At 44.6% G+C, this 23,638-nt stretch overlaps 2 protein-coding genes across 6 annotated transcripts; one reads left to right on the plus strand and one right to left on the minus strand.

Moving 5' to 3' along the window:
- The first annotated feature begins 71 nt into the window (after positions 1-71).
- On the plus strand, positions 72-5,914 carry OARD1 (O-acyl-ADP-ribose deacylase 1). 5 transcript variants are annotated; one of them, XM_079146661.1, is made up of 6 exons: positions 72-372; positions 938-1,010; positions 1,350-1,494; positions 2,471-2,529; positions 3,576-3,688; positions 5,242-5,914. In XM_079146661.1, the coding sequence occupies exons 2-6, from the start codon at positions 972-974 to the stop codon at positions 5,342-5,344; spliced, it is 459 nt and encodes a 152-aa protein (XP_079002787.1). In that variant the 5' UTR covers positions 72-372; positions 938-971; the 3' UTR covers positions 5,345-5,914. The 5 variants fall into 5 exon arrangements, with proteins under 5 accessions (XP_079002787.1, XP_079002788.1, XP_079002789.1 ...); XM_079146662.1 differs by having other exon boundaries at positions 72-356; positions 935-1,010; XM_079146663.1 differs by having other exon boundaries at positions 72-356.
- A 1,964-nt stretch (positions 5,915-7,878) lies between these two features.
- Positions 7,879-18,864, minus strand: APOBEC2 (apolipoprotein B mRNA editing enzyme catalytic subunit 2). Its single transcript, XM_079146659.1, has 3 exons — positions 18,580-18,864; positions 10,760-11,323; positions 7,879-8,316 (listed from the first exon to the last, which is right to left on the minus strand). Exons 1-2 carry the CDS (start codon positions 18,708-18,710, stop codon positions 10,780-10,782), a joined length of 675 nt encoding a protein of 224 aa, XP_079002785.1. The 5' UTR covers positions 18,711-18,864; the 3' UTR covers positions 7,879-8,316; positions 10,760-10,779.
- Positions 18,865-23,638: the final 4,774 nt, after the last annotated feature.

Below are 23,638 nucleotides of genomic sequence, written 5' to 3' on the forward strand. Positions count from 1 at the left end.
CCACCCCCTTTTAAGAGACCACTGGGATACAACCCAGGGTCTAATGCGCAAGCGTCGCGCTTTCCAACTCGCGGTCGGGTCTCGTTACGCATGCCCGGGCGGCGGCGGGAGACCACGGCCTTTACCGCCGGAAGTGCCGCGGTTATCACCACAGAGAGCTGGCTCGCTAGGTAGCTAGAGGGGCTTGTTTCCGCCCCGCGACAGGGCGGGGGCGGCCATCTTGGGAGCGTGCAATCAAGGGCTGTGGCGGGATTGGCTCCGCTTCGGGGCTCGTCCTCTGCTCCCCACCTACCAGGGTCGGATTCCGAGCTCTTTCCCGCTAGGCGGGGGCGTCCTAACTGTCGACTTCTTTCCAGGTGATGAGTGAATCCGGTACGCACTCTCCCACGGGCTCCCAGGACTGACCCTCCCTAGGGTGGGAGAGAGAATGGGAAGCTTTTCTAGACTTTCCTTCCCCAGTTTCTCAAGAGAGGGAGTGACTCTTGTACGAGAGGCCGCCTTTGCTCTCCCCCACCTGCGGCTCAGCACGCCCCTGCCCCAACGTTAGTTGCAGCTTAACGGGACTGTGGCTAAATCCCTCCTTTGTATTTCTAAGCCAAATCCACCGGAGAGATACTTGTGCGCCCTGCAAAGAAAAGGAGACTATCCTAAATCATCGCTGCTCGGGAGCGAGCTTGGAGAAGTGAGGAGGCGTGTCTAGGGCCGCCTGTGCTTCCTCTCTTGGAAAGCGCGGAAAGAGAGCCGGTCACTGCAGCCTGCGAACCAAGGCGTTCTTTTGCTTGCCCCAGAACAGTGTTGTGCTGCTGCCTCGAGACTGAACGAAGTCACATTCAGCAGTAAACATTGGGGAAAACTAATAAGCGGGTGGTCAGGGCCGTTTGAATATAATATCTTCGGGCACCTAAGCATTTTTGCTTGCTTTTCCCTCTCATAGCAGAAGAAGCACTTAAATTCTGGAAATAGCAACTATCATGGCCAGCAGTCTTAATGAAGATCCTGAAGGAAGCAGAGTGCGTAACAACTTAGCTTATCGGTGAACTGAAATTCAGAATAATTGAGGTCAAAAGCATAAACACTTTTTAAACCAATAATTAGACTGTCTCTTTTGTTTTCTCTAGCTGATTTACTCAAGAAAGGCTAATACAGTCCTACTCAGGGACCATCCGTCACTTTTGTTTTACACATGCTTTAATTCTTTGTGGTTAACTTGTTAAAATTCTATGGATTTGGCTTTCCTTCAAATTGCAGGAGGGGTGGGAAGAGGTAGTGGGGGACAAAAACTAAAGGATATGAAAACAATTGTATTTTGGGGTATCTAATAAAACACTCTTTCTCTTTGCACATTTTAGATTACTTATGTGAAAGGAGACCTTTTTGCATGTCCCAAAACAGACTCTCTAGCCCACTGTATCAGTGAGGATTGTCGGATGGGTGCTGGGATAGCTGTCCTCTTCAAGAAGAAATTTGGAGGGGTGCAAGAACTGTTAAATCAACGTGAGTTTTGCAAAAATGTACCTGTTTTGCCCTAGTGAGAGCATTTTCTGTTACACTTTACTAAGACATGCATACAAACAGCATTTCTTATAATTGCTTTTAATTCTTCAGATCAAGTTTTTCTTCACAAAAATGGCCTCTGGTTTGGACCGTATACCAAATCAGAATTCTTGTAATAGTTTCTAATCTCTTCTGTATCATAAAACTTCCTTGGTAATATTACTCCACTTTTCAGAAGCCTTTAATAAATTGCTTGTGCTGAGCAAAGTCCACAGCTGTTATGTTGGCATTCAGGATCTTATGTTTGCGAATATTCTACTTAATCTTCAAAGAAGAGTTCAGAAACCTCCTCCTTTACAGACTCCTTCCATTGCTTTCTAGTAATGACTTTAAGTCAGAGGTATACATTAGAATCACATGTGGAGTTTCTGAAACAGTTTCTTAGACTAAATTTCAGGTTTACTGAGTGTCAACCAGCCATTCTGATTCTGGCTTCAAACAAAAGCAATTTCTTACAGCTTTGTGTTATAGCTATTTGTAAAGGGGACACCTTCTCTGAATTGAACACTTATTTACTTTTTGTTTCTTATATTGTCGAACATTAGCAAATTAACATTTTTTGAAATGGTCATTAGCAAATGAACATTTTTGGCAATTTAAAAAATAGTACATTCTAAAACAATTTTAAGGCCATAGACTTTATAAAGTTTTTTAAGTGGACAAGTAAGGATATAATTGAAATTAAGGGCAGGACAAAAGATGGTTTGTGAAGAAACATAATTGTAAATAAGCTGTCAGGGAATATAGTATTTGGGAAGGCTGATGAAAGGCATACAGTTCATGGGAGACAAATATTTCTTCACAGTTAAATTATTTCTAGTTCTGAGATAAACTAAAGATTTATGAAGATTAAAATCTTAAGCGTACAAATTAGTGTTTTGGCTTTCCTTTCTATTAAATAACTGTTTTTTCTTAGAAAAGAAATCTGGAGAAGTGGCTGTCCTGAAGAGAGATGGGCGATATATATATTACTTGGTAAGGTGGGGCCAAATCTTAATACATTCTAAGGAGTGGGGAACAGATGGACTGCATTGCATTTGTGTTGATTATAATACTCCATTCTACATGATGAAGAATGTCAAAATGCTTCTGATCTTGTGACAACTCAGATCCAGTGGTGCTGGCTACTTGGAGCACTCACTTAAAAAGGAGCGTGCGGATGTACCCCAGCTCCATGGGCAAAAGTACTGTGCCGTGCACCAAAGTCCTCTAAGACTGTCAGACGTTTGTGATGCCTCTTATGCTTTAATTCTTTCCTGGTCATAGTGAGATAGAAGCAATAATGTCTCAAGAAACAGATTCCCAAAGGGGTTTTTCTCTTATTCTTCCCTATCAGATGCAGTGCCAAGTAATACCCAGCTCCTCTTTTGCCTGCTGCTAGATTGAGGAATTCTCCACTTTTCCAAACTGTCTTTGCCCCTAGAGAGAGTGTGGTTCTTTAGTGATGTGGTAGCGTAGAGCCAGCCCACTACATGCCTAATCTGGACATGCCTGATCTGAATGAGGAGATGTTCTAGTCCTGATGAATTCTGATCTTAATAGCTGATGTGAGTTTTGGTGTCTTTACTTTGGAAAACTACCACTTCCTGTATGTTCTTTTGAATCCGAAACAAAAAGCAAGTACAGTTACTAAAAAAATAGGGACTTTTAACAGGGAATTTTTAGGTGGTATGGCTTCTTCCTTGTTACAGATATGCAGCTTCTTTTTTGGAAGTGGCACAAAGATTTTCTCCTACTTTGCTTACAAAAAAATTAACAACAGGCATAGTTTACCAGTTTCATGAGTTCCCTTGGGAAAGGGAAGATTTCCATGGCAGAGTCTGAATTTCTCAGTCCCGTTTTAGTGGATTTTTCTGGGGGCCTCCCATAGAGTGTGGAAGGGGTAGTGTGACATTTGTTAATTCCTTTTCTAGATTAATTATTCTCGAAAAATGCATGCATTCTTTTATTAGGATATAAAGGAATCTGATGGCTTTTTCATTTTGGGCTAACGAGAGTTTGAATATTTTGTTTGTGCTCAGATTACAAAGAAAAGGGCTTCACACAAGCCAACTTATGAAAACTTACAGAAGAGTTTAGAGGCCATGAAGTCCCATTGTTTGAAGAATGGAGTCACTGATCTCTCCATGCCCAGGCAAGGAAATCCAGGGCCCTAAATGAAGATTTTATTGGTGGGGTTTACTCTCTTAGCCAGAAATAAACAATTTCAGAGCTTAACTGAAAATACAAATTTAAAGGTAGACAAATTTCCAAATTGCATATGATCACCCGTGAACCACTTGTCTGATGTAGGCCTAGGCATAACCATTTTCTAGCTTAAGCTGATACACACATCTGCTTCAGCGTACTTGTAGGGGGAAACCATTTCCACTCAGTCACACTTGTTGTATTCCTGGCGTCCTCTTCTTGAAGCTTCCTCTCAGTGTAAGCTAAAGAATCAAGACTGAGCAATTGTGATTTCCCTCTTGGGCCACTTGTGGTCTCCCAAACCTGTTAATCCTGTTTCAAGAAAATTGTAAATTATCACTGCCTTTTACACTGCATGCTTGTTTGTGGTCAGTGTGAGTGGTAGCCAGGGGATTTGTCCCTGATGTAACTTCTTGGACCTTAGCTATTGGGGACTTAATGGGAAGGACAGTGGGTATTCAACATGTCCTTTCCTTCCTTTTCAGGAAGTCATCCTTACCTCTTTTTTCCCCCATGACCCTAGTAGTTTTGAATCAGCAGTGACCATGCATGCAGGTTTATTGCAAGCCTCAAGTTACTGTGCATGTGCTACATTGTCCCTTATCTTCTATTGGTCTTTAATAAACTTGTGGCTTATGAATCTAAAACTATTTTTTATCATAATTCTTCAGGGACTTAATTATCACCTGATGATGTGAAATTAGGAATTTTAACCCCATCTTGTCCAGAGGAATGTTGAAGATCAATAAAATAACATCTTTGAAGAAAGGTGCCAGGTGATAGAGTTTTTTCATAGGCTGATTTAAGTTTCTCACCATAGTGTTGCAAAGACCCTAGTCCTGAATTGCAAGCATTTTTGCATTTTTTAGCATTCCATCTTGACCTTTTTTTGCAGAGGTCTTGTCCATTTTCCCCTTCTTTTTATTTTCCTTAACATTCCATTATTTTGAATGTATTTGAAAATACCAGCTGGGTGCAGTGGTGCACGCCTGTAATCTCAGCAACTCAAGAGACTGAGGCAGGAGGATTGTAAGTTTGAGGCTAGCCTCAGCAAGTTAGCGAGATCCTGTCTCAAAATAAAAAATGAAAAGTGCTGGGGATGTGCTTCAGTGGTTAGGTGCCCCTGGGTTCAATCCCCAGTACTTAAGAAAATGCCAACCTTTTCACATCCATTCACAGCCAGTTTTTATCAGTAGAGAGATAATGGGATAGTGAATCTCCCGTATCATGGCAGAGTTATACATTTTTAATGTGGCATGAAATAATTGAAAAGTGGTATTAGGCAAAGAGAAGTGATGACTGTTGGATGTTAGAGTTGTGTAGGAATGGTCTCAGGTGACTTCACGGTAAGAATTGACTTCCAGACTCTGACCGTGGCTGTCTATAGGTGTAAGGCCAAATAACTTTGTGCCTTGGGGGGATATAGCTCAAAGGAAAAGGGGAAAAGCAGTCTCCTAGGTGCCTTACTCACACCCAATGGAGATGTTTTATCTTTTTTAGGATTGGATGTGGTCTTGATCGTCTACAATGGGAAAATGTATCTGCAATGATTGAGGAGGTATTTGAGGCAACGGACATCAAAATTACTGTGTATACACTCTGAGAGAGAAACACACTGGACGTGTTCATGTTCTCCTGTGTCATTCCTACTCGGCCATAGGACTGAGCAAACTGATCTTAAAATGGGCAGTGGAAAATTTTCACGATGTAGTCTGTGTCATAGGCCAACCTTGGGTGGTTGAATTCCAGCATTTGGACTGGGACTCTGGAGGAGGGATTGCTTGGGATATGTTTCTTTTCTTTTTGTGGGAGGTCAGGAGTAGGTAGCCTGATACTGGGCCTCAAATTAGAGTTGGGCCTGGAAACCAGAAATTTGGGCCTGTGACCTCTGTTTGCTCCGGTATGCTACCTGATTTGTTTGGCTGGCCACTAGGTGGCAACGTTGATTGTTTCTTTGCTATTTAAGAGAAATTTCAGGACGTGAACATTTGAGTTACTTGTGCATCTTTTGTCGTTTGTGCACTTAACTTGGCATTATTCTTGATAATATTCATCCTAGGAGAGAATCATGTTTTGTTGTTTTGTTTTTAATACAAAATTGAATCCTACATTGTTAACAAGGAATTTGTGACAAAAACGGAAAAATAAATCTCTTTTCCTTGGGGTTCCATGAGGTTCTGTGCTCATATCTGTTGTTCTGTACTTGTATAGCAGAGGATATGCCTGTAACTTAATTTCAAAGAGTTGGAGGGACCACTGGGAAGAGTAGAAAGGTAAAGATTAGAGTGGACAAAACTGTGGATCAGTGCAGTTGCAAGGCAAGTTCTGAATCTCATGGTGAACTCTTCCTCTGTGGTGCTCTGCACAGATTCTCTGATTGAATTTATCTTAATTTAGTCATGAAACATGAAACAGTACATGTTGAATACTTCACACAGAGTAATGATGAAGTCAGTGATTCTCAACCAAGTCCTTATGAAAACCTCTTAAAACCAAGAGTCCACTTTCTCACAAAGTTTTAATTTGTTGGCAAGATGGGGTGACAAGTTTGTTTTTAACCTCCATGGAAGATTGATGTACAGCTAACTGGGATCTCAAGAAGACCACAGTAAATATTAATTCTCTTTTTATCTGAAGAGGTCAAGTCTTCTCTTGTTTTCATAGTGGGGGAATAAAGTTCAGGGATTTAGACAATGGCTTGGTATTGGAGCTATTGGGAATGCGAGGAAGTGCGTATATATATATATTTTTTTATTTTATTTTTTTCCCTCTTAGCTCTGGTGCTCAGAGTTAAAACAGCCAGACTTGCTATTGATTTTTCTCCCAAAAATGCTGGGTCTGTCACAGACTTGCAGCTCTCCTTAGTGTAAAGGAACAACTGGATTTTAGAAGGGGCTTGTTGAAACATTAGAAAAGCACTGGTTACATATAATCTTCGTACTTTAGACTTGTGTTCTTATCACATTTCAGCCTAATAGGCAGCAGCTGCCAAAAAGTATTTCCCTTTCGTATCCCCGTTTGGGCAGACAAGTTCTGCATGTTGTTGGTGTGGGAGCAGGACAGGGGCAAGTTCATCAGCAGAGGGTTAGACCAAGGCTTTTCTTTAAAACTTCTGTCTACAGAAGATAAAATGGAAGGAAGAAAAGTAGGGAGAGGCTATGTAAATATACAAAATTGAAAATGAAAGTGGGGTGATAAGCAGAAACTTAAAGTATTTTGTTTAACTCTAGGCAAAATAAATAAATTCCCACTACGGTGCTGGGGATTGAACCCAGGAACTTGTGCATGTTAGACAAGTACTCTACCACTGAGCTTCACCTCCAACCCTGTGCAAATAAATCTTAACTAGGGTCAAAACATTGGTTTTTCTAGTCTTCCTTTACTTTTAAAAAGATTATGTATGGTTAATTTTTTTCTTGGAATATGAAACTTTTTTTTTTTTTTAACAAAACTGTCTCATCCAGGATTGACTGTAAGTGGAATTCTGGGACTCAGCAGGGATGTGATAAAGTGCTTTGTCAGTTGCAGATAGTCTTGGGGTCAAATTCCAATGACTTATCGTGCTTGAAGCCTGGGGAAAGGAGGCATGGCCTGATAATCAGAATGAACACATTATTCTTGGAAACCCAGTTAGAGTTTGGCAAACACCCAGAAATTCACATGTGAAATTTTGTTTCTGTATAGGACTCAAACAAACCTTTTAAGAAATAAGACTTTTGACATCTGCCAACACTACCAAGTATCATGTATTGAATACTCTTACATGATGTGTATCTACACCTTGAACTGCCTGTCATCCTCTTCTCCTTAATCAGGAAGCTAACTGCTTATTAACTGGCAATTGGGATGTTGGTGTCTTATAACATACCCTGTGCTTTTTGTTCCACCTTCTATATTTTTGTCAGAAAAGGGGAAAAGCCCTTACTTACAAGTCACCTCAGAAGAAATTAGTTTAAGAAAGTCAAGACCATGGTGGGCAGTCTGCATGGGAGAGTTAATTCCTATGTTGTCTGGTAAGTTCTGGTTTAATCTTCCCTCTCGTAATGTCATGGCCTAAGATATCCTTACATCTGGGCTTTACTTACTGTCCATGGTAACTTCCTGATGCACAATTTCCTTAAAATACCAGGCCACAGAAAAGCCACACTATTTCCTTTATTAATGTTGCTGTTTTTCTTTCTTAAAAAAAAAAAAAAAAAAACTCAATTCAGCATAAAATGCATTTCTGAGTGTATTTCAAAGATCTGTACCATGGGTCTGAGGGCCTTTGCCTTAAGCAGCTCCGTTGGGGAGTCATTAAGACCTGCAGCCCCACAGATGCCTGGTGCCCATATGTGGTTGCTTTTCTCTCATTTTTCACTTTCCTCTTTCCCAAAAGCAGCATTAAAGGAGAGTCACAGCCTGAATGAATTGTAGCAGTGAGAAGCGTATTGAGTCCTCTGAGTGCCTTGTCCAGAACAGTTGTTTGATGTCAAATGTTGTCCAGCTCCAGGTGGTAATATTAGGAAGACAGGCATGTTCAAGGTGGCATACATGTCACTGCTATCTGTTGGTGGCAGCAGGCAGCAGGCAGACCTTCATGAAAAAAACAGAGATCATTACTGAGAGCCCTGTGGGTACCAAATAGCATGAGTTTTTTTTTTTTTTTTTTTTAAATAAGGTTTGTGTGTGTCTTCCCCCAACAGATCCCTGAATGCTGAATTTCTCTTCTGTAAGTGTCCTGTGGTTCCTGGCTGACCCAGGATTGGGTTTATTTCTTTCATTCATGTTTTGGTATGATTTATGCAGGGAAAGCCCTAGATGAGATCTCCTTGGGTTAAATATATGGTTAAACTTTTTTTTTTTTTTAAAGATGAAATAAGAGAGAAGAGGCAAGTTTTATATAACTGATGCTCATTTCATGGGAGTATTAAGTAGGGTTGTTCTTTGGAACTTTTAGACTACAACTCTATATTTCATGCTTTTTAAAAAACTTGGTACATTTTAACCTTTTCCTTCAGGGGCATGAGCAACTTCAGTAGAGGACAGGGGAGCATGTAGTGGGCTTAGAGGGTACAGTTGTGTGTGTACACTGAATAAGGAGGCTTATAATGTGGGCAATGTCCAGTAATACTCTATTTTAAAATAATCTGACTTAGAAATGGACTTTTCTTTCAAACTGGTTTGTTTTTTGACTTAGATTAGTATGAGCTACAACCCTCAATTATCCAAAAATCATAAGATCTTTTGACTTCCCCTGAAAATGCTTAATTTAAATGGAAAAAATAATCCCTGAAAAATCAAAACAAAATTCCCAAGGATTGCTAGGTAGCTGGAAGAAGTGACCCATGAAAGACGTCTCAAGAAGAAAGAATAATAGGGTTAAAATTAAAACTACCCATTGTTACTCTATAGAGTCTATGTTGGGTTTATGATTACAGTGATAATAACTACACTAGCAAAATGTTTAAGGAATTGTGAAAGTTAAACTGTATTTTTCAGAGGCCACTCTCAGCAATCTGTCTCTTGCTGCTCACCATTACCTAGAGTGTCTTATTTTCTGTGAGCAGACTACCTCATGCTTTTCTCCACTGTAGACTCACTAAATTCGACGACTGGGTTCTTCTTTTTTTTTTTTTTTTTTTTTGTGGGGGGGGTGCTGGGGATCGAACCCAGGGCCTTGTGCTTACAAGGCAAGCACTCTACCGACTGAGCTATCTTCCCCAGCCCCGGGTTCTTCTTTTTCTTAGAAATGGCTGAAAATCCTATCTTCAGGGGTTGGCGACTGCTCAGACAGAATGAGCAGGTGCCCCGTGTGCGTGCCTAATAGGAAACACCTGCCAACATCAGGCTCTGGAACATTGATATTTCCTAAATGTGTCTGTGAAGCAGCATCTCTTTTTAAGGGTATTAGGAGTGAGAATCGCCAAAAATAAAATGAATTATCTTCATAGAAACATGTTGTTTTCTTGTTTTATTAAAATGTGAGTTGTTTGAGAATTAAAGTTGGGTCCAAGGGTGGTTAATACCCATCTCTGTCACAGGAGATTTTGATCAGTAACTGTGGCCTTGTAACAGGGCTTAGTTCAGTCATAGCATTTCTGTGGGAGCAAACTAGATCAGACAAAATTCAGAAAAAGATAGTAAAGGATCCTTTACCCTCTTTCCTGAGGATAATTGGCCTGTTTCTGTAAGAGTCTAATTTACCCTCAGCAAGAGGCCAAATTGGCCTTAATTGTGTCCTAATTATTTGCTTAAATAGCTAATCTTTACTTCCATTTCTTCTATCACCTCTTGATATCTGTAGGAGACTACTTCTGAGCTGCCACCTAATTTACAAACATCTTTTTAACCCTTTCCACATTCCTATATAAACTAGTTATCCTGATGGCTTGCATTCAGCTTTTTCCATGAGTTCTGAGATCTTCTCAATAAGGCAAATGTTCTTGGATTATGCATTCACATGGCAATTATTGATCTTCAAAGCATAACCATTGTTTGAAAACATGAAAGCAGGTCCGGCCACAAACAGAAGTTGAATACAAATCAACTTGGGAATTTTAGAATTACCAAAAATAAAAGACTTGCCCCTGAAGGACGAAAAACCTGTGTTAGAGAAAAGTGGATATTTAGATAGCAGATGGAGTTGGGAGCAGCGCAAGTCTGGACGCATGCACAAGGGGCATCCTTGGGGGACTTAAATATCTTCTCTGCTGTTGTTCAGTAAGTGGCCCTATGTTGTGTAACTCTTACAGAAGCTCGGTCTGTCTCAAAGCTTTAGGATCCCCATAACCTTGGGTATTCCATGTTATGGGGAGGTCAGTTTGAAATAAGGATAGAAGGGAAAGAGTTTAGGAACAAAGATTCAGAGGAAAAAAAATGAAACAATGTTCTAAAATGTTTTTAAACCAACCAAAAGCAGAGAAGTGCAGTCCTTCCAATGCAGAGTAAACTGCGCTACTCATTCTCCCTGACCTCAAGCCTTCTTGTCAAGTGAACAGTGGGTGAAGTGATGTGCCCTGGAACCAGGAGAACTCACATGAGGCCACGCCCAGCTGCCTACTTCAGGATGTCTGCCAACTTCTCCTCATAGTATAGGAAGTTCTCCTGAATGTCCTCCCAGGGCTCGAAGGCCTTGGATTCACCCTCTTCTTGCTCCACAAAATTCTGCCAGATGTACTCGAAGTCCTGGGGCTTCATGATACGCAGTTTGCAGCCAGCCTCCTTCAGTTTCTTCAGAGCAGCCTGGATCTCTGGTTCCTCCCACATGAAGAGTCGCCCCACCAGAATGAGCAGGCGCAGGTTCTTGGTCTTCCCAAGGGTTTTGATAATGCGGTCAGCGCAAGCTGCACAGGGACTGGAAGACACATACCAGGTGACATTGTACCGCAAGGCCGGGTCAAAGGATGGCAGGATGGTATTGAAGAAGGCTTCCTCTGCGTGGGCAGCTGCATGCTCATCCTCTAGGTATCCCCGGGTTGCCTGCACTTGGCCTCCCTTGCCCTGTGCTTCAACCACATAGCAGAGGAAGGTCTTGTTCCGCCCAGAACTGTACTCCACATTCCGGAACTGAAACTTAAAGAAGTTGACAGGCAGCCGCTCCCTGTAGGTTGAGACAAAGGGACAGGGAAGAAGACAGAATGATAAGTTCCTGTATCTAGAACCAGCCTAGAATAGGTAGATCGCCAAAACATCCACTCTTACTAAATACAGGCCTTGCTTATGCTAATGACGGTGATAAAAATGCATGAAAGACTCCAGAAGTGTTTACCTGGAAGAAGGGAGAGAATTTGGATCGAGTTTGCATTCTAGTCACCCCACTAGGAAGGATCCCCAATCCTTGACAGAAACACTGCTTCTATCGTTTCAGCACAGCACATCCTAAATGAGTGAACCTTTAACCTGGCTATACCTTAGAGTCATCTGGAGACTCTCAAAGTGTCTACATCTGGGACCCACTCCAAATCAAATCAGAACTTCTAGAGAGAAGTCCCAGGCATCATTATTTTTTTAAAAAACTCTAGAGAATTCTAATATGTGTCTAGGATTGACAAGCAGTGTTCAAATAGCAATTTTACAAAGTAGCAAGTGTGTTAAATTTCTCATGACAGAGCAAGACAAAGATTTTACAAAGCATTTCATGCTTTCATTTCTCCTTGTAGCTCATGTAAATTGCATTTTGAGCCAGAATGTCCTGGGTCTTGTAGTGCCATGCTTTCCTATTGACTGTTTCTCAAGTCTGTCTTTTCCTTCAGGTGAAAGGATTGTCATATGGTCTGTCTGAGAATAGTTACCAGTAAGACAAGACTACCCAAGGATACCTTGGGATAAGCAAGCTTGTGTGTAGTATTGAGTCATTTCAGAATCTTGAAAGATGTAACCACTGCCTTCCAGATGCTTATAGTCCAGCAGCTAGATTCTAGCTGGACCAAAGTACTAGAGAGTATTAGAAAACTACTGAAAGTGAATAGGTAGAATAGAGGGCATATGGTATTAAAAGTTTCACCTCTATTCAACCAGGAGACTGTAAAGAAATAGTACCAGTTTTTGAGTGGAAAAGCATTTAAAAGTGACATCCACAGAAGGTCACTATGGTGGCACTAGACCCAATGGAGTGTAGCAGGGAAAAAGAAGCAGACTAGTTGTCTTAGAACGCTGAACTTGGTGATGAGGAGTTCAGGTGTTCAGTGACTTCAAAGAGGAGAAGGATGATTAGAAAATTAAAGTAGCAGGAAAAGGCCAGGTTTTAAATGGTAAGAAAGAGAAAAAAGGAGAAGGGCTAGAAAGGGCATCTGAGTTGAAGATGGGTTTTGTATTTCTGTGTATGTGTGTGTTCTTCTAAAACAGGAAAGATGTGTGCAGGTGTGAAGGTCAAGGAAAATGAGGAGGTCTTATGGGAGGGATTGATTGTCAGAAGGAGAGGAGGGGTAAGTACCAGTTAGAGGCTGAATGTGCTCCTTTTTAAAAGTGCAGTCTCACAGCTGGGGATATCGTTCAGTGGTAGAGCACTTGCCTACCATGCACAAGGCCCTAGGTTCCATCCATCCTCAGCACAGCCAAAAAAGCAATCTCTGTTCCTTCCTGAGAAGGTAACTGGTATCACTAACTCACATGCCCTGTCTCCACCCCATCTCATTCTTCAGAAAGGTCACTAGACTCCCTAGGCTGCAGGGGAATCCCTGGTGTCCCAGAGCCCGGCTGCTTAAGGAGAAGCAGCAGATGCCAAGAGCTGACTTGAGTTGTTTCCCTGCAGGATTCCCTGCCCCCACTCCATCACCAGATTTTTTTCCACATGAGTTTCCATGTCTCTTGCTGTCAGGTTAAGTTTCCACTGTGGAGATGGATGTGTTTGAAGACCCAGCCCCAGGATCCTTTCGGGTACTATACTTAGCTCTCTAAGCCCCTCTGTCCCTAGTTGCAGGTGTTTATTATTTACTTAACATTTTAGTAGAAGAGATCACCTGATATTTCCTCTCTCTTTCAACCTGTGCTGAAAACTTACTCACACGGAGCTCTTCCTAGTTATCCCATCTGACTGCTCCTGAATTCTGCCAGCTGCTCAGGTCCCATCCCTCTCTGGAGTGGCACTTTGTTCCTGAGAAGTACAGAACTCGTCTTTTTAGCCAAAACCCTTGTTTTATTCTTCAAGGTCTTTTGCCAGACCACCTTTCCTTCCCCAGTCCAGCACAGAGCCACCTGTATGATGGGTTCTCCAGTGGAATCCTTGGAAGTATTCACTGTTACTGGGGACTTCAGTGGTAGCTACCTGTATGGTGCCTCAGGATTCTTTCTGGAATCCCCCAAAGCATTGCTCCACCTTTGCTAAGTATAGTTCAGCCAGAAGTACGAATTTGGCAGCAAGTTGGATGGTTGTGAGAAGCCTGCTTCTCTCAGCCCCACTGAAGTTCTGACATTTTCCCTTCCTCTTCCCTAGGCAAGAGAAGAATCAAAGAAACCTGAAACCCAAGGGGGAAGAAGAAAGGTCATCTCTCTATAAATATCTTTTTCTGACCCCTCTGGCCAGCAGCCCCAGAGCCTGCTGTGCCCCTCTGCAGGGCCCTCTGGAAGAGGTGCCTAAGGAGAACTTTCAATGGGCAAAGGAAAGGCAGGGAAGATTTGGCTCCCAGTCTTTCCTTTGGGCTTGCCCAGAGACTTAGCTTGCTTTTCATCTTCATGGGTTTCTTGGTCCTCCAGAAGGAGCATGAGGGTCAAGTGAGGTACTTTGGGCCTTCCACAAACTAAAACAGCCAGATCCTGGAGGGAATCCAGGAGAACAGAGGTAGTAGAGGTCTGACATTTCTGCAGCAAGCTGTTCTACGGGGCCATCTCAGGGGATTTTGTGGAATCACAAGATAAGTCAACACTATTATGCCCACTAGAGGAAGAAAGGAAATATAGACACCTAACTTCTTAATCACAAACTGTTGCTTTCTAAAGCTTTATATTTACTTATACTTTTTTTAATCCCAGCAGACAATTTCACTATTAAAGGAGTGTGTGTAGGGTGGGCTGAATTCTGTGTGTGTGTGTGTGTGTGCATGCGCATGTGCATGCATGTGTGTTGGAGTGGTGTGACAGGGGAGAGATGATGGTAGTAGAACTTCCTCCCGCCACATCCAGTCCCTTCTTCAGGCACAGAAACCACCATTGTGATTCCTGTTCTCTTCCTGCAACTGCAGGCAGCACCAATTTTAGGCATCGTTTCCTCATGTTTTCTGTAAATAAGGTCATGGGCATCATAATTATCTAAGAGGGAAACCCCAAATCCTAAACTCTAGTAAGAATCGGGAAGATGGTCTGCTTGAGGGAGGAGGGAGAAAAGATATGAGTACATTTTTTCTCAGGTTTGCTTTTTAAAAGTTTGCATTTCCTAAGTATAAATCTATACTACAAAAGGGGGCAACCTGGAGGGCAGTAGAAGTTGGTCTGAAATGAAACATTTGCTCCCAAATAACCCAGGGAGTGGAAAATCTACTCACAAGTGATTGAATATTGACTCATTTCAGCTTTCCCTCACTAGACCTGTCAGTGACCTGTGTGGAAGAAGTAGCATTGCTCTTTTCTTCAGTCGTCTTCTTTTTCAGACCACTTTCAAAGTGGATGCCAAGGAGCAGCCTAGTCAGGGAGAATAGTATGGAGCAGAAGCAGAGGGTTCTAGAGCTGAGGAGAGAGCTCCAGATTTGCAGGACTGGATGGAGGTCTGCCCAGGCAAGCCCTTCTCCCTAGGAGGTACCATTTTTCCACACAGCCTTGACCTCCCACCAACCCTCCATGTAGACCAGGGTGGCAGTCAGTGGGCTACCTTTTGTACGGCACACCTCCCAGCATGCTACAGAGGTCTCCCTTTTCTACACTCTACCTCTTCTCTCTGTCCCTCATTTGGCCATAGTAAATTCCTGGTAGCTAGCGAAGTGGTTGAAAGAAGACACACTCCTGCCGCTTATCTCTGTTCTGTAATAATTCCTTTTAATGATAGATTTTGCTTTTTGCAAAAGCACACACAATACAATTAGCAGGGTGCTGCCAGTCACTCCTTGCTGGGATGGGAAGATGGAGAGACATCCAAACATGGTGCCCCAGAGTCCCGCTAAGCTTGCTGCAGGCAGAGCTGGGCATGGTGCAGGAGAACGCTCATCTAACCCCAGCGCCCCCAGTTTTTCTTTGCCAGAAGACCTTCCTCCACTTCATTCCCTATGGCAAGGTCTGGCAGAGAGCCTAACACAAAATAAATACTTATTCATTAGTTCATTCATTTATTCAGGAAATGTTTGTTTTGAGTAGCTGTTAGGAGACAGGTGCTAGGGATAAAGCAGAAAAAGACAAAATCCCTGCCCCCCGTGGGGTAAATATTACTATTGGGGAAAACGGGAACTAAATGAACAATTCCTGTTCGATCCCCAGTACCACAAAAGAAAAAAAAAAAAATCCTTTGCATGGCTGTTTTGGTTGCAGTGTGATGCTTTGGAATCACACAGTCCTGAGATTCTTGCCCTTCTACTAATTGGGCAATTACCTATCTCTTGTTTAGTTTCCTTATGTGAAAGACTAAGTTATTCAGCCTTTTAGATTTTGGAAAATGGTAGACAATAAATTAAAGCTAGCATGATGGACAGTGCCTTTTCCAGGCCTCAAATCATGTCCTTTATAGCTCTATTTTAGTTTATTTATTTTTGTGGTCCTGTGAATTGAACTCAGGGGTTCTCTTACCACTTACTTACACCCCCAATGTTGTTTTTTGTTTGTTTGTTTTGGAAATAAGTTCTCACTACATTTCCCACTTGAACTTGAACTTGTGATCTTCCTGACTCAACGTCCAAAATCTCTGGGATTACAGGTGTGTGCCACCATGCCATCTTTTCCATTACCAAACCTTCCCTTCTACTTCACTTCCTCTCACTTTCAGCGGTTTCTTTGAGTGGTGTGCTGCAAAATATTTAATACCCAACTCTGGAAGAAAGAAAACAACCCTGATTTCTAACCTTTTCTGATTTTTATAGTGTAATTACTTTAGCTATGGAGATTTCTAGGCAAAAATGTGAAATCATTGAACATAGAATAGGAAAAAAATACACACAATCACCTTTCAAGCCACTAGGAGCTAGGGTGTACATACCACTGCAGGTTTAGACCTTTTCCCAGCACTTTCCACCATGTTGCTTTATTAAGGTGCTTAGGTCTGCTTTTCCTTCTAAGCACCTTATTTAACCAGAAGTTCTACAAGGCATCTCTTTTCTTATTCTTACCAGCTACCTGCTTCTTTGAACTATTCCCTGAAATGCCATCTCTCTTCTGGTTTCCAGCACAAATATAGGGAGCATTTTGGATCCAATCCTTGCAGGAGTCCAGGCTAGAAGAGGAATGGCTTTGCTGACCCTTTGGATTCCAAGGCAAGTGGAGAGGAAAGCTGTTTCCTAGTCCTGTCCCAGCAACAGACACAGCCGCACCTCTGGGCTATTTTAAGCATCTGTTTACCCAGAGGGGCCAAGGAAACAGATCTCCACAGCTGTTACTTGTGGCCAGAAAAGACCCAGGGCTCCACCTTCCACCCAAAGTGCTCTCAGAGTGTGCAGAAAGCTGCCTACTTTGCCTATTTCTCTGAGCCTTGGATCATGGGAAGCCTCTGACCCTCACTGTCTATAGATGGACCTATGAGACAAGTGGCAGAGAGAGAGAGAGAGAGAGAGAGAGAGAGAGAGAGAGCAGTACCTAGGATACTTGACTAGTAGAACTGCCACTTCCTGGTTCTATGGCCTTGAACATGTCACTCAGTCTCCCTGAGTCTCAGTTTCCCCTGCTATAAAGGGGCAATAATAAATCTCCCTCTCTTAGTATCTGCTGAGGGTTTGAATGAACTCATTCACATGACAGTGTATTGTGATTTTAAAGCCCTAGACAAATGTTAGTTACATTGAGGACTTAACCCTTCAGGACCCACTTCCATAGGACCCCAGAGCATGTTCAACTCCACAGTCTAATTTTACCCCTGTGCTAGGGAGATCACAGTGTGGCCTGCAGTGGAGGGTGTGTGCCCAAGGACAGCATGGCTCAGCATGCTCAGGTGTTAGAAAAAGGATCTTCCATAAGACAGCCCCTGGAATTGAGGACGCCCCTGGCCTGGATGCCCTAGGCTTTCCCTGTGTCTATATTAGTCTGTGCCCAGCTGCTCCCCTAATCCTAGGATGAGGGTGTGACTAGCTGGTTGAACATGAGCAAACGGAAGTTCAAGGGCTACTCATGCCTCAGGAACTAGGCTGCATTTTCCCGTAGGCTCTCTTAGAAGTCAGAAAATAATCTGAGCTGGAAGGGCTCTTAGAAATCAACTGTCGTAACTTTCTCAAGTTAGAAATGATAAAACAGACCAAGACTGGAAAATCACCGTCAAGCATAAAATAACAAGTCCAAAGGACCACCCAGCAGGGCTCCTCCTCCCGCTTGAGGGCATCATGCCTCCCTTCGTTCTGAAACTTCTCAGTGTTGTGCTCACTCTGCCGATGCACATCACTGGAGCCCCCCGTGAAGGAAATCTTGGACCTGGAGAAAATGTGGCCCCCACATTTTCCTTTCTTAGTCCTAAGGATTCAGCAGGATCTTTCTCTACAGGAAGAGAGAATGGTAAGGAGGAAGACACCTGGTTTTATTCCTAGAAATCGCACAATTGATAGGACAGAGGGACCCTGTACACAGCCCCCTTTTGGAGTCTCTAGACATATTTCTCGGCCTCAGTTGAGCAGAGCTTGTTGGAACAGCTCTTCTGCCCAGAAGCCCCTGGCCTGTGTTATCTGTGCTGTGACTTTTTCCCTAGGAGAGGGGCAGACAGCCTCTGGGGAAACTCAGAAGAGATTCAGTAAGGTAAAAACTGTTTCTCACTCAACCTTGGGAAAGGATAGATCTGCCTTAGAATCTTCTACTCCAGAGAGAAACTCTAAGAAAGTGTCAGAGACATATACTTGAAGGAGAGACCTACTCAGAAGCAGAGCAGAGAGATTGCAGGGTGTGGGGGTGACTTTGGGGCCATTTAAAAATGTGCCAGTCTTATCAAACTTCTTGGGACTAAACCTCTCTCCAGAAAGGCAGATAACTCCCAATATTAGGAAGCCATAGTGGTGGTTTCATTCTTTGGGAGCTTGCCTCCAAAAAGCTCCTCCTACCTTCTCCTGTGACAGCCCAAAGTGTCACTGGTGCCCAAGAAGCCAGGACACTGCTAGGTCCCCCAAAGACCCCACCAGGTACACAGGTGCATTATCACTGCCGTGGGGTGGTGACTAACCGACCTCTGCTGTTACATCCTAAATTTCCATAGCCTGCCCCAAGTCTGCACTTTCCTAGGGAGGAGGACCCAGGCCCGTGTCCAGCTCTTACCCTGTGACGATCTCAAAGGGCGGCAGCTCAATGAGCTCCTTCAGCTTCTCGGGGTTCTCCAAGTCATCCAGGTCCTCCCCATTTTGGGAGGCAGGAGCAGCAGCTGCAGCAGCCTCTTCTTTTTGGGCCATGGAGGGGCTGTGGTTCAGGAGTCACCGTGAGAGAGGGGAGGCTACTGGTCTGGGTCAGGGCCTAGCAGCAGAGTCCCAAGCAGCTGTCAGCAGCTAAGTCTGGCTGAGGATGACGGAAAGAGGAGCCGGCAGGCCAGGCTTTGTGCTTGTGCCTGTCAGTGACAGGCTTTATAACCAGGGCCTCCTGCCCCTCCCCCAGGCCCTCTCCCTCTATCTTTTTTTAATTGAGTGACAGAGGGTGCCAGGTTGGGGGAATGGAAACTCTGGCCATTGGTATCCCCTATTTATCAATCCAAAAAGACAGGAAGCTGGCAGGTGGGGATAGCTAGGCCTGCTCTTCGGGCCTCTCTCTCCCTATGTTCTTTGTTTCCAACCCAACCTTCCCAGCTTCCCTGGCGGGAGTGTGTAAGGAGCCACAGGGCAGCCATCTGGAGACTAGAGGGAGAAGCCCCTTCAGAGTTTTAAGCAGGCTGTTGAAGGGGTGGGTGCAGAGACCCCAGCCATTTTCACTGGGGGAACCTGGCTTCAGGGAAGAGAGGCCTAAGGAGACAGAGGATAAAAGCATGATTTGGGAAGAGAGTGTGTGAGTTGTGACTCAAAGGGAGTGGATGCTGCTTTGCCATGTCTACTTGAATAGGAGTGACAGGAGCTACTGATTCACCGGGCTTGAGTTTTTTAAAGGGGCCTGGCAGCGAGTATAGTGCTTCACACGTGAGAGTGGACTTAACAGTCTCCACGCCATGGGAGGCCAGATATGCTATACCCATGCTGCACATGGGGGCACAGACTCACAGAAGGGTCACAGGGAGGGTTCAAACCCAGACTGTCTTACTCCAGAGGACACACATTCAACCTCCGTGCAGTGTTCCCTCTGGGCCAGGCCTTTATTCATTTAACAAATACTTTTCAAGCATCTACTCTATGCCAGGTGCTGTTTTAGGTACTGAAATTATGGCAAAGAACAAAGCCAATGAAAGTCCTGGCCTCATGGAGCTTGAAGAGGTTGGATGATAAATAATATAAATAAAATATGTAATCTGTTTGGTGTTGACAAGGGCTAAGGAGAAAAGGCAGGGAAGGGAAACAAAGGGACAAGGAATGCAACTGCATTTTTATAAGCTAGCCAGGGATGGATTTTGGAAAACAACAATTGAGATAAGATAGGAAAGAGGCCAGGGGATGAATCATACGGATCTTTAAAGGGGAAGTGTTCCAAGGAGAGAGGCAGCAGGTGCAAATACCCTGAGGTGGGAATGTTCCTGGTGCATTTGAGGAACAAAGGTGGCAAATGCTGCAGAGTCCTGGGAGAGAAGGCCAGAGAGAGCATGAGCTCAGGAGACTGGGGCCCTACAGACTCTTCTAAGGACCTCGGCTTTTTCTTTGGGTGAGATGGGAAGCCATTGTCCCTGGAGAGAGGAGACACATGCTCCAAATTTTAGTTTTTGCAGGATCACCCTGGCTGCTTGGTTGAGAATGGACCAATGGTGGGAAGGAGCAACAGAGGAGACCAGTTAGAAGCCTTCTGAAACTGGAGAGAGGAAAAACAAAAGTCCCTAAGCCGAAACAGCAGCAGAAGATGGCCAGTATTTGCAGCTCACCTGACAGGTGCTTCCTCGGGCCATAAGTCTTCATGTTTGGGGCAGTTCAAACCCAGTCACTTGTGGGGAAATGAAAGGGAGGGATCAGGGTCACCTGCAGGTTGAAATGAGGAAAGGAAGAACACTAGGAAACTGGTCTGAACATAGCTCCACTTGGGGCTGGACAGTGCTAAGAAGGTAGGGTACCTTCCAAGGGTCTGCCTAGGAGCAGCTGGGACTGTTGGATGTGAAGGACTCCTGCCTCCAGAGAGTTCTGAGCAGCACAGTGCAGGGTTAGTATGCTAACTATACTGCTCATGTTTCCTCCTTATCATCCAGCCATAACTAGTAAGGGCACCCTGTGACTCCCTAAAATGTCTCAGCGTGGACGGTGTCACCTGCCCATTAGACTTATTACTAATTCTCATCTAGAGATTATCTGTTAGACATTTTCCCGGATGAATCTACCATAGGGTGGAGGGAATAGTGCCCATGTCCACAACAAAATGGTAGTAGCAACTGATAAATAGCAAAGAATATTTATTATGACACAAACTTACAACGCTTAATTGCAAAGAGTTAACTTCATTCTTTTATTTAATCAACACTTATCAAAGGCTTCTGTGTGCCACATACCATAATAAATACCAAGAATACAAGATACATGAGCAGGGACTTACAGTCTTTATGACATTTGGGACATGAATCAGGCAGTCAAGCATGCCTGTAGCCTCACACCAGGCTCACACGGGTGTGGATGATTGTCCTCATTTTTGCACATTAGGGATCTGAGGCAAAATGATTTGTACAAGATCACTAAGGATTTGAGTCCAGGTCTTCTGAGCCTGAGTTCAGCCTTATTTCCAGGGCTGTACCCAGACACCTCTGATGAACATCTCTAAGGCATTAGAAGCAGGAGTCCCTATCCCTTAGTTGATGTGCTCAGCTCAACTAAGGATGAGGAAAATGTCTCTGGGAGGAAGGGTCCTGTCCACTCTTCCTGGTGGGGTTGTGGTGGGTCCTCCCTGAGGACAGGTTCTTACATTTTGGCTTTCATGTATTCCCTGGATTAGGAGGGAAAACATTTCATGTTCGCAATCCTATCTCAGCCTCTGATTCATGTGATCTTGGCCAAATCACATCTCTGGGCCTCAGTTTTCTTCCTGTGACACAGGCTGAGCAGCTGCTCTCTCCTCCAGGGTGGTCAAAGGAATGAAAGTGAGGGAGCGGAGTGGGGTGCGGGGAGACCACAGGGCACAGGTAAGCAGTGGTGAGTTTCCTGACTCTCCTGATAGCTCTGAGTGACCCTGGGAGAGGTGCAGAGGGCGTCGCTGACTGGCTCTCCCCAAGGAGATGAGCCCTTGCTCCCACCACAGCCCTGGCTGGTTTTCCTTGGACTTGTGGGAGAGTGCCTTGGGGCTGATGACTGACAGCTTCCTTTTCCACAGCTCCTCCTGTCATGTCCCCCGGCATCCCTGGAGGCCCTCTGACCTGCTCTGGCTATTTATGGCACCTCCTGGGGACCTAAATTCCTGACTCTTCTTTCCAAGTCAGACCAGTTCCCCCCTCTGGCCAGAATACAGCAGCTAATCTGGGGGATCAGGTGCCAAGATCCTGGCTCCTCCCCCTGCAGCTGCTACTACACTCTTTTTGGGGCTGGTGTGCCTGGCCCCTCACGCCTCCATTAGCCCTGTTGGGGAAGGTTCTGTCAATCCCCTCTTGCATAGGAGGAAACTGGGCAGTGAGGTATTTTGTTCAAGGTCACACAAGAACTCAGTGGTGTGCTGGGGTGTGAACCTACCTTGTCAGCCTTCAAGTTTCAGGCTTTTCCTCCTGCCTTACGCTGCCTGGCTGGAACTCAGTAACTAGGAGAACTGTTACTGCCATGCACACAGCCCTGGCTGCTGGTTGGACAATACTCTCAGCGCCTGCAGATTTATTCCTCTACTTCTCGTGAGGACGTTTGGGGTAGGCGCTGTGAGGATGCCCATTTTACTGGTCTTGGAACTGAGACCTGGAGGTTAAGCAGTGTGCCTAAGGTGGAGCTGCTGGTGAAGCAGAGCTACTTGTTTCCAGTGTCATGCTCTTAACCCCTTTGCCATTCAGTCCCTGCAGAGCTGGACTCCCGAGGCCAGCTAATGGAGAGGGGAGAAGGGGCTGGGCAGCTGGAGAGGCCCAGCAGGAGCTCTTGCAGGGACAACAGTCTCTGGCAAGTGTTTGATATTGAGGGTGCGTGTATGTTGGGGATCCAGGCATAGCGAGGCCACACGACTGTGAGTGGGGAGAGAAACCAAACAGAATTCTCCCAGCATTCCTGTGGGCTCCTGCCCCTGAAGGAACCGGTGAGACCCCGGATAGCTGCAGCCAGTCACTTCCTGTCCCATTTTTCCATGATTATTTCAGAAAACATTCATGGGTTCTCCCGGTGGGGGAGGGGACGAGGTCAGGCCTGTCTGTTCCTTGGGTCTTGGCTAGATGTAGAGCAGAGAGGCCAGGAAAAGGGCTAATGGAAAATAGAACCTCAGAGGAAAGTTGAAATTCTCACTCTGAAAGAAGATACCTTGGGGGTGCGTTGATGGAGTCGGTGCTTTATGTGTAGGGACAGCTGGAACTCCAACAGAGTGTTGCCCCAGAGACAGCTCAGGCATGCCTGCCCCTTCGGTCACTACTGAGACAAGGTACACAAACAACGGGCTGCAGGCACCAGACACCCCCTGGCGGGCAGGAGTCTGCCTGCTCTGGCAACCACTTTGTTTATATAAACACGGGGTGTCCAGGGCTTTGAGCCACCTTGGCCACGGAGCTGGAAGGAGGCCAAGGGTCTCCCAGATTCTGAGGCTGGGATTGGAGAGGGCACCAGAATCACAGGGCAGATGGGGTTTTTCAATCTTCTCTAGAGGACACAATGCTTGCCTTGCCTTGTAGAACACACTTTCCTGGGAAAATGGTGACACCAGGATTTTAGTGCTGGTCTCTGAGATCCTCCATTCCGCAGCTGCTCCTGGCTCTGCCCAGCTCACTCAGCATTGACTGGCTTGAGTCTTTGAAGAAAGTGGTCTGATAAGAATCTGCCCATTAAGGTGACTAATACTCGTCCTTTGAGGGAGTGTTATAAGGCAGCTGACCTACAGGGACAAAGTATAAATGCAACAATCAACTTTTGAGAGAATTCTAGCCCTTAAGATGTGAGAAGTGTTGGAGTGGATCCAGGAGGAAGGATGGGGCTTTTCTGGGGACCTTGCAGACATAGACACTGGGTCATGAAGAGACATTGTGGAGACCCCCCCGTGTGAGCTGGGTGGCGTCTCCCAGCTTGCACATGAGAAGAGGGGACCTGAGCCTATGAAGGGT

The sequence above is a fragment of the Sciurus vulgaris genome (genome assembly GCF_902686455.1).
Source record: "Sciurus vulgaris genome assembly, chromosome: 7".
In the NCBI taxonomy this organism is placed as follows: Eukaryota; Metazoa; Chordata; class Mammalia; order Rodentia; family Sciuridae; genus Sciurus; species Sciurus vulgaris.

Coding starts and splice junctions, on each gene's coding strand:
- APOBEC2 (XM_079146659.1), bottom strand. CDS start 18,710: ATGGCCCAAAAAGAAGAGGCTGCTGCAGCTGCTGCTCCTGCCTCCCAA. Junction 11,324..18,579: donor CCCTTTGAGATCGTCACAGG/GTAAGAGCTGGA, acceptor CTCAACCTACAG/GGAGCGGCTGCCTGTCAACT.
- OARD1 (XM_079146661.1), top strand. CDS start 972: ATGGCCAGCAGTCTTAATGAAGATCCTGAAGGAAGCAGA. Junction 1,011..1,349: donor AAGATCCTGAAGGAAGCAGA/GTGCGTAACAAC, acceptor TGCACATTTTAG/ATTACTTATGTGAAAGGAGA. Junction 1,495..2,470: donor GCAAGAACTGTTAAATCAAC/GTGAGTTTTGCA, acceptor GTTTTTTCTTAG/AAAAGAAATCTGGAGAAGTG.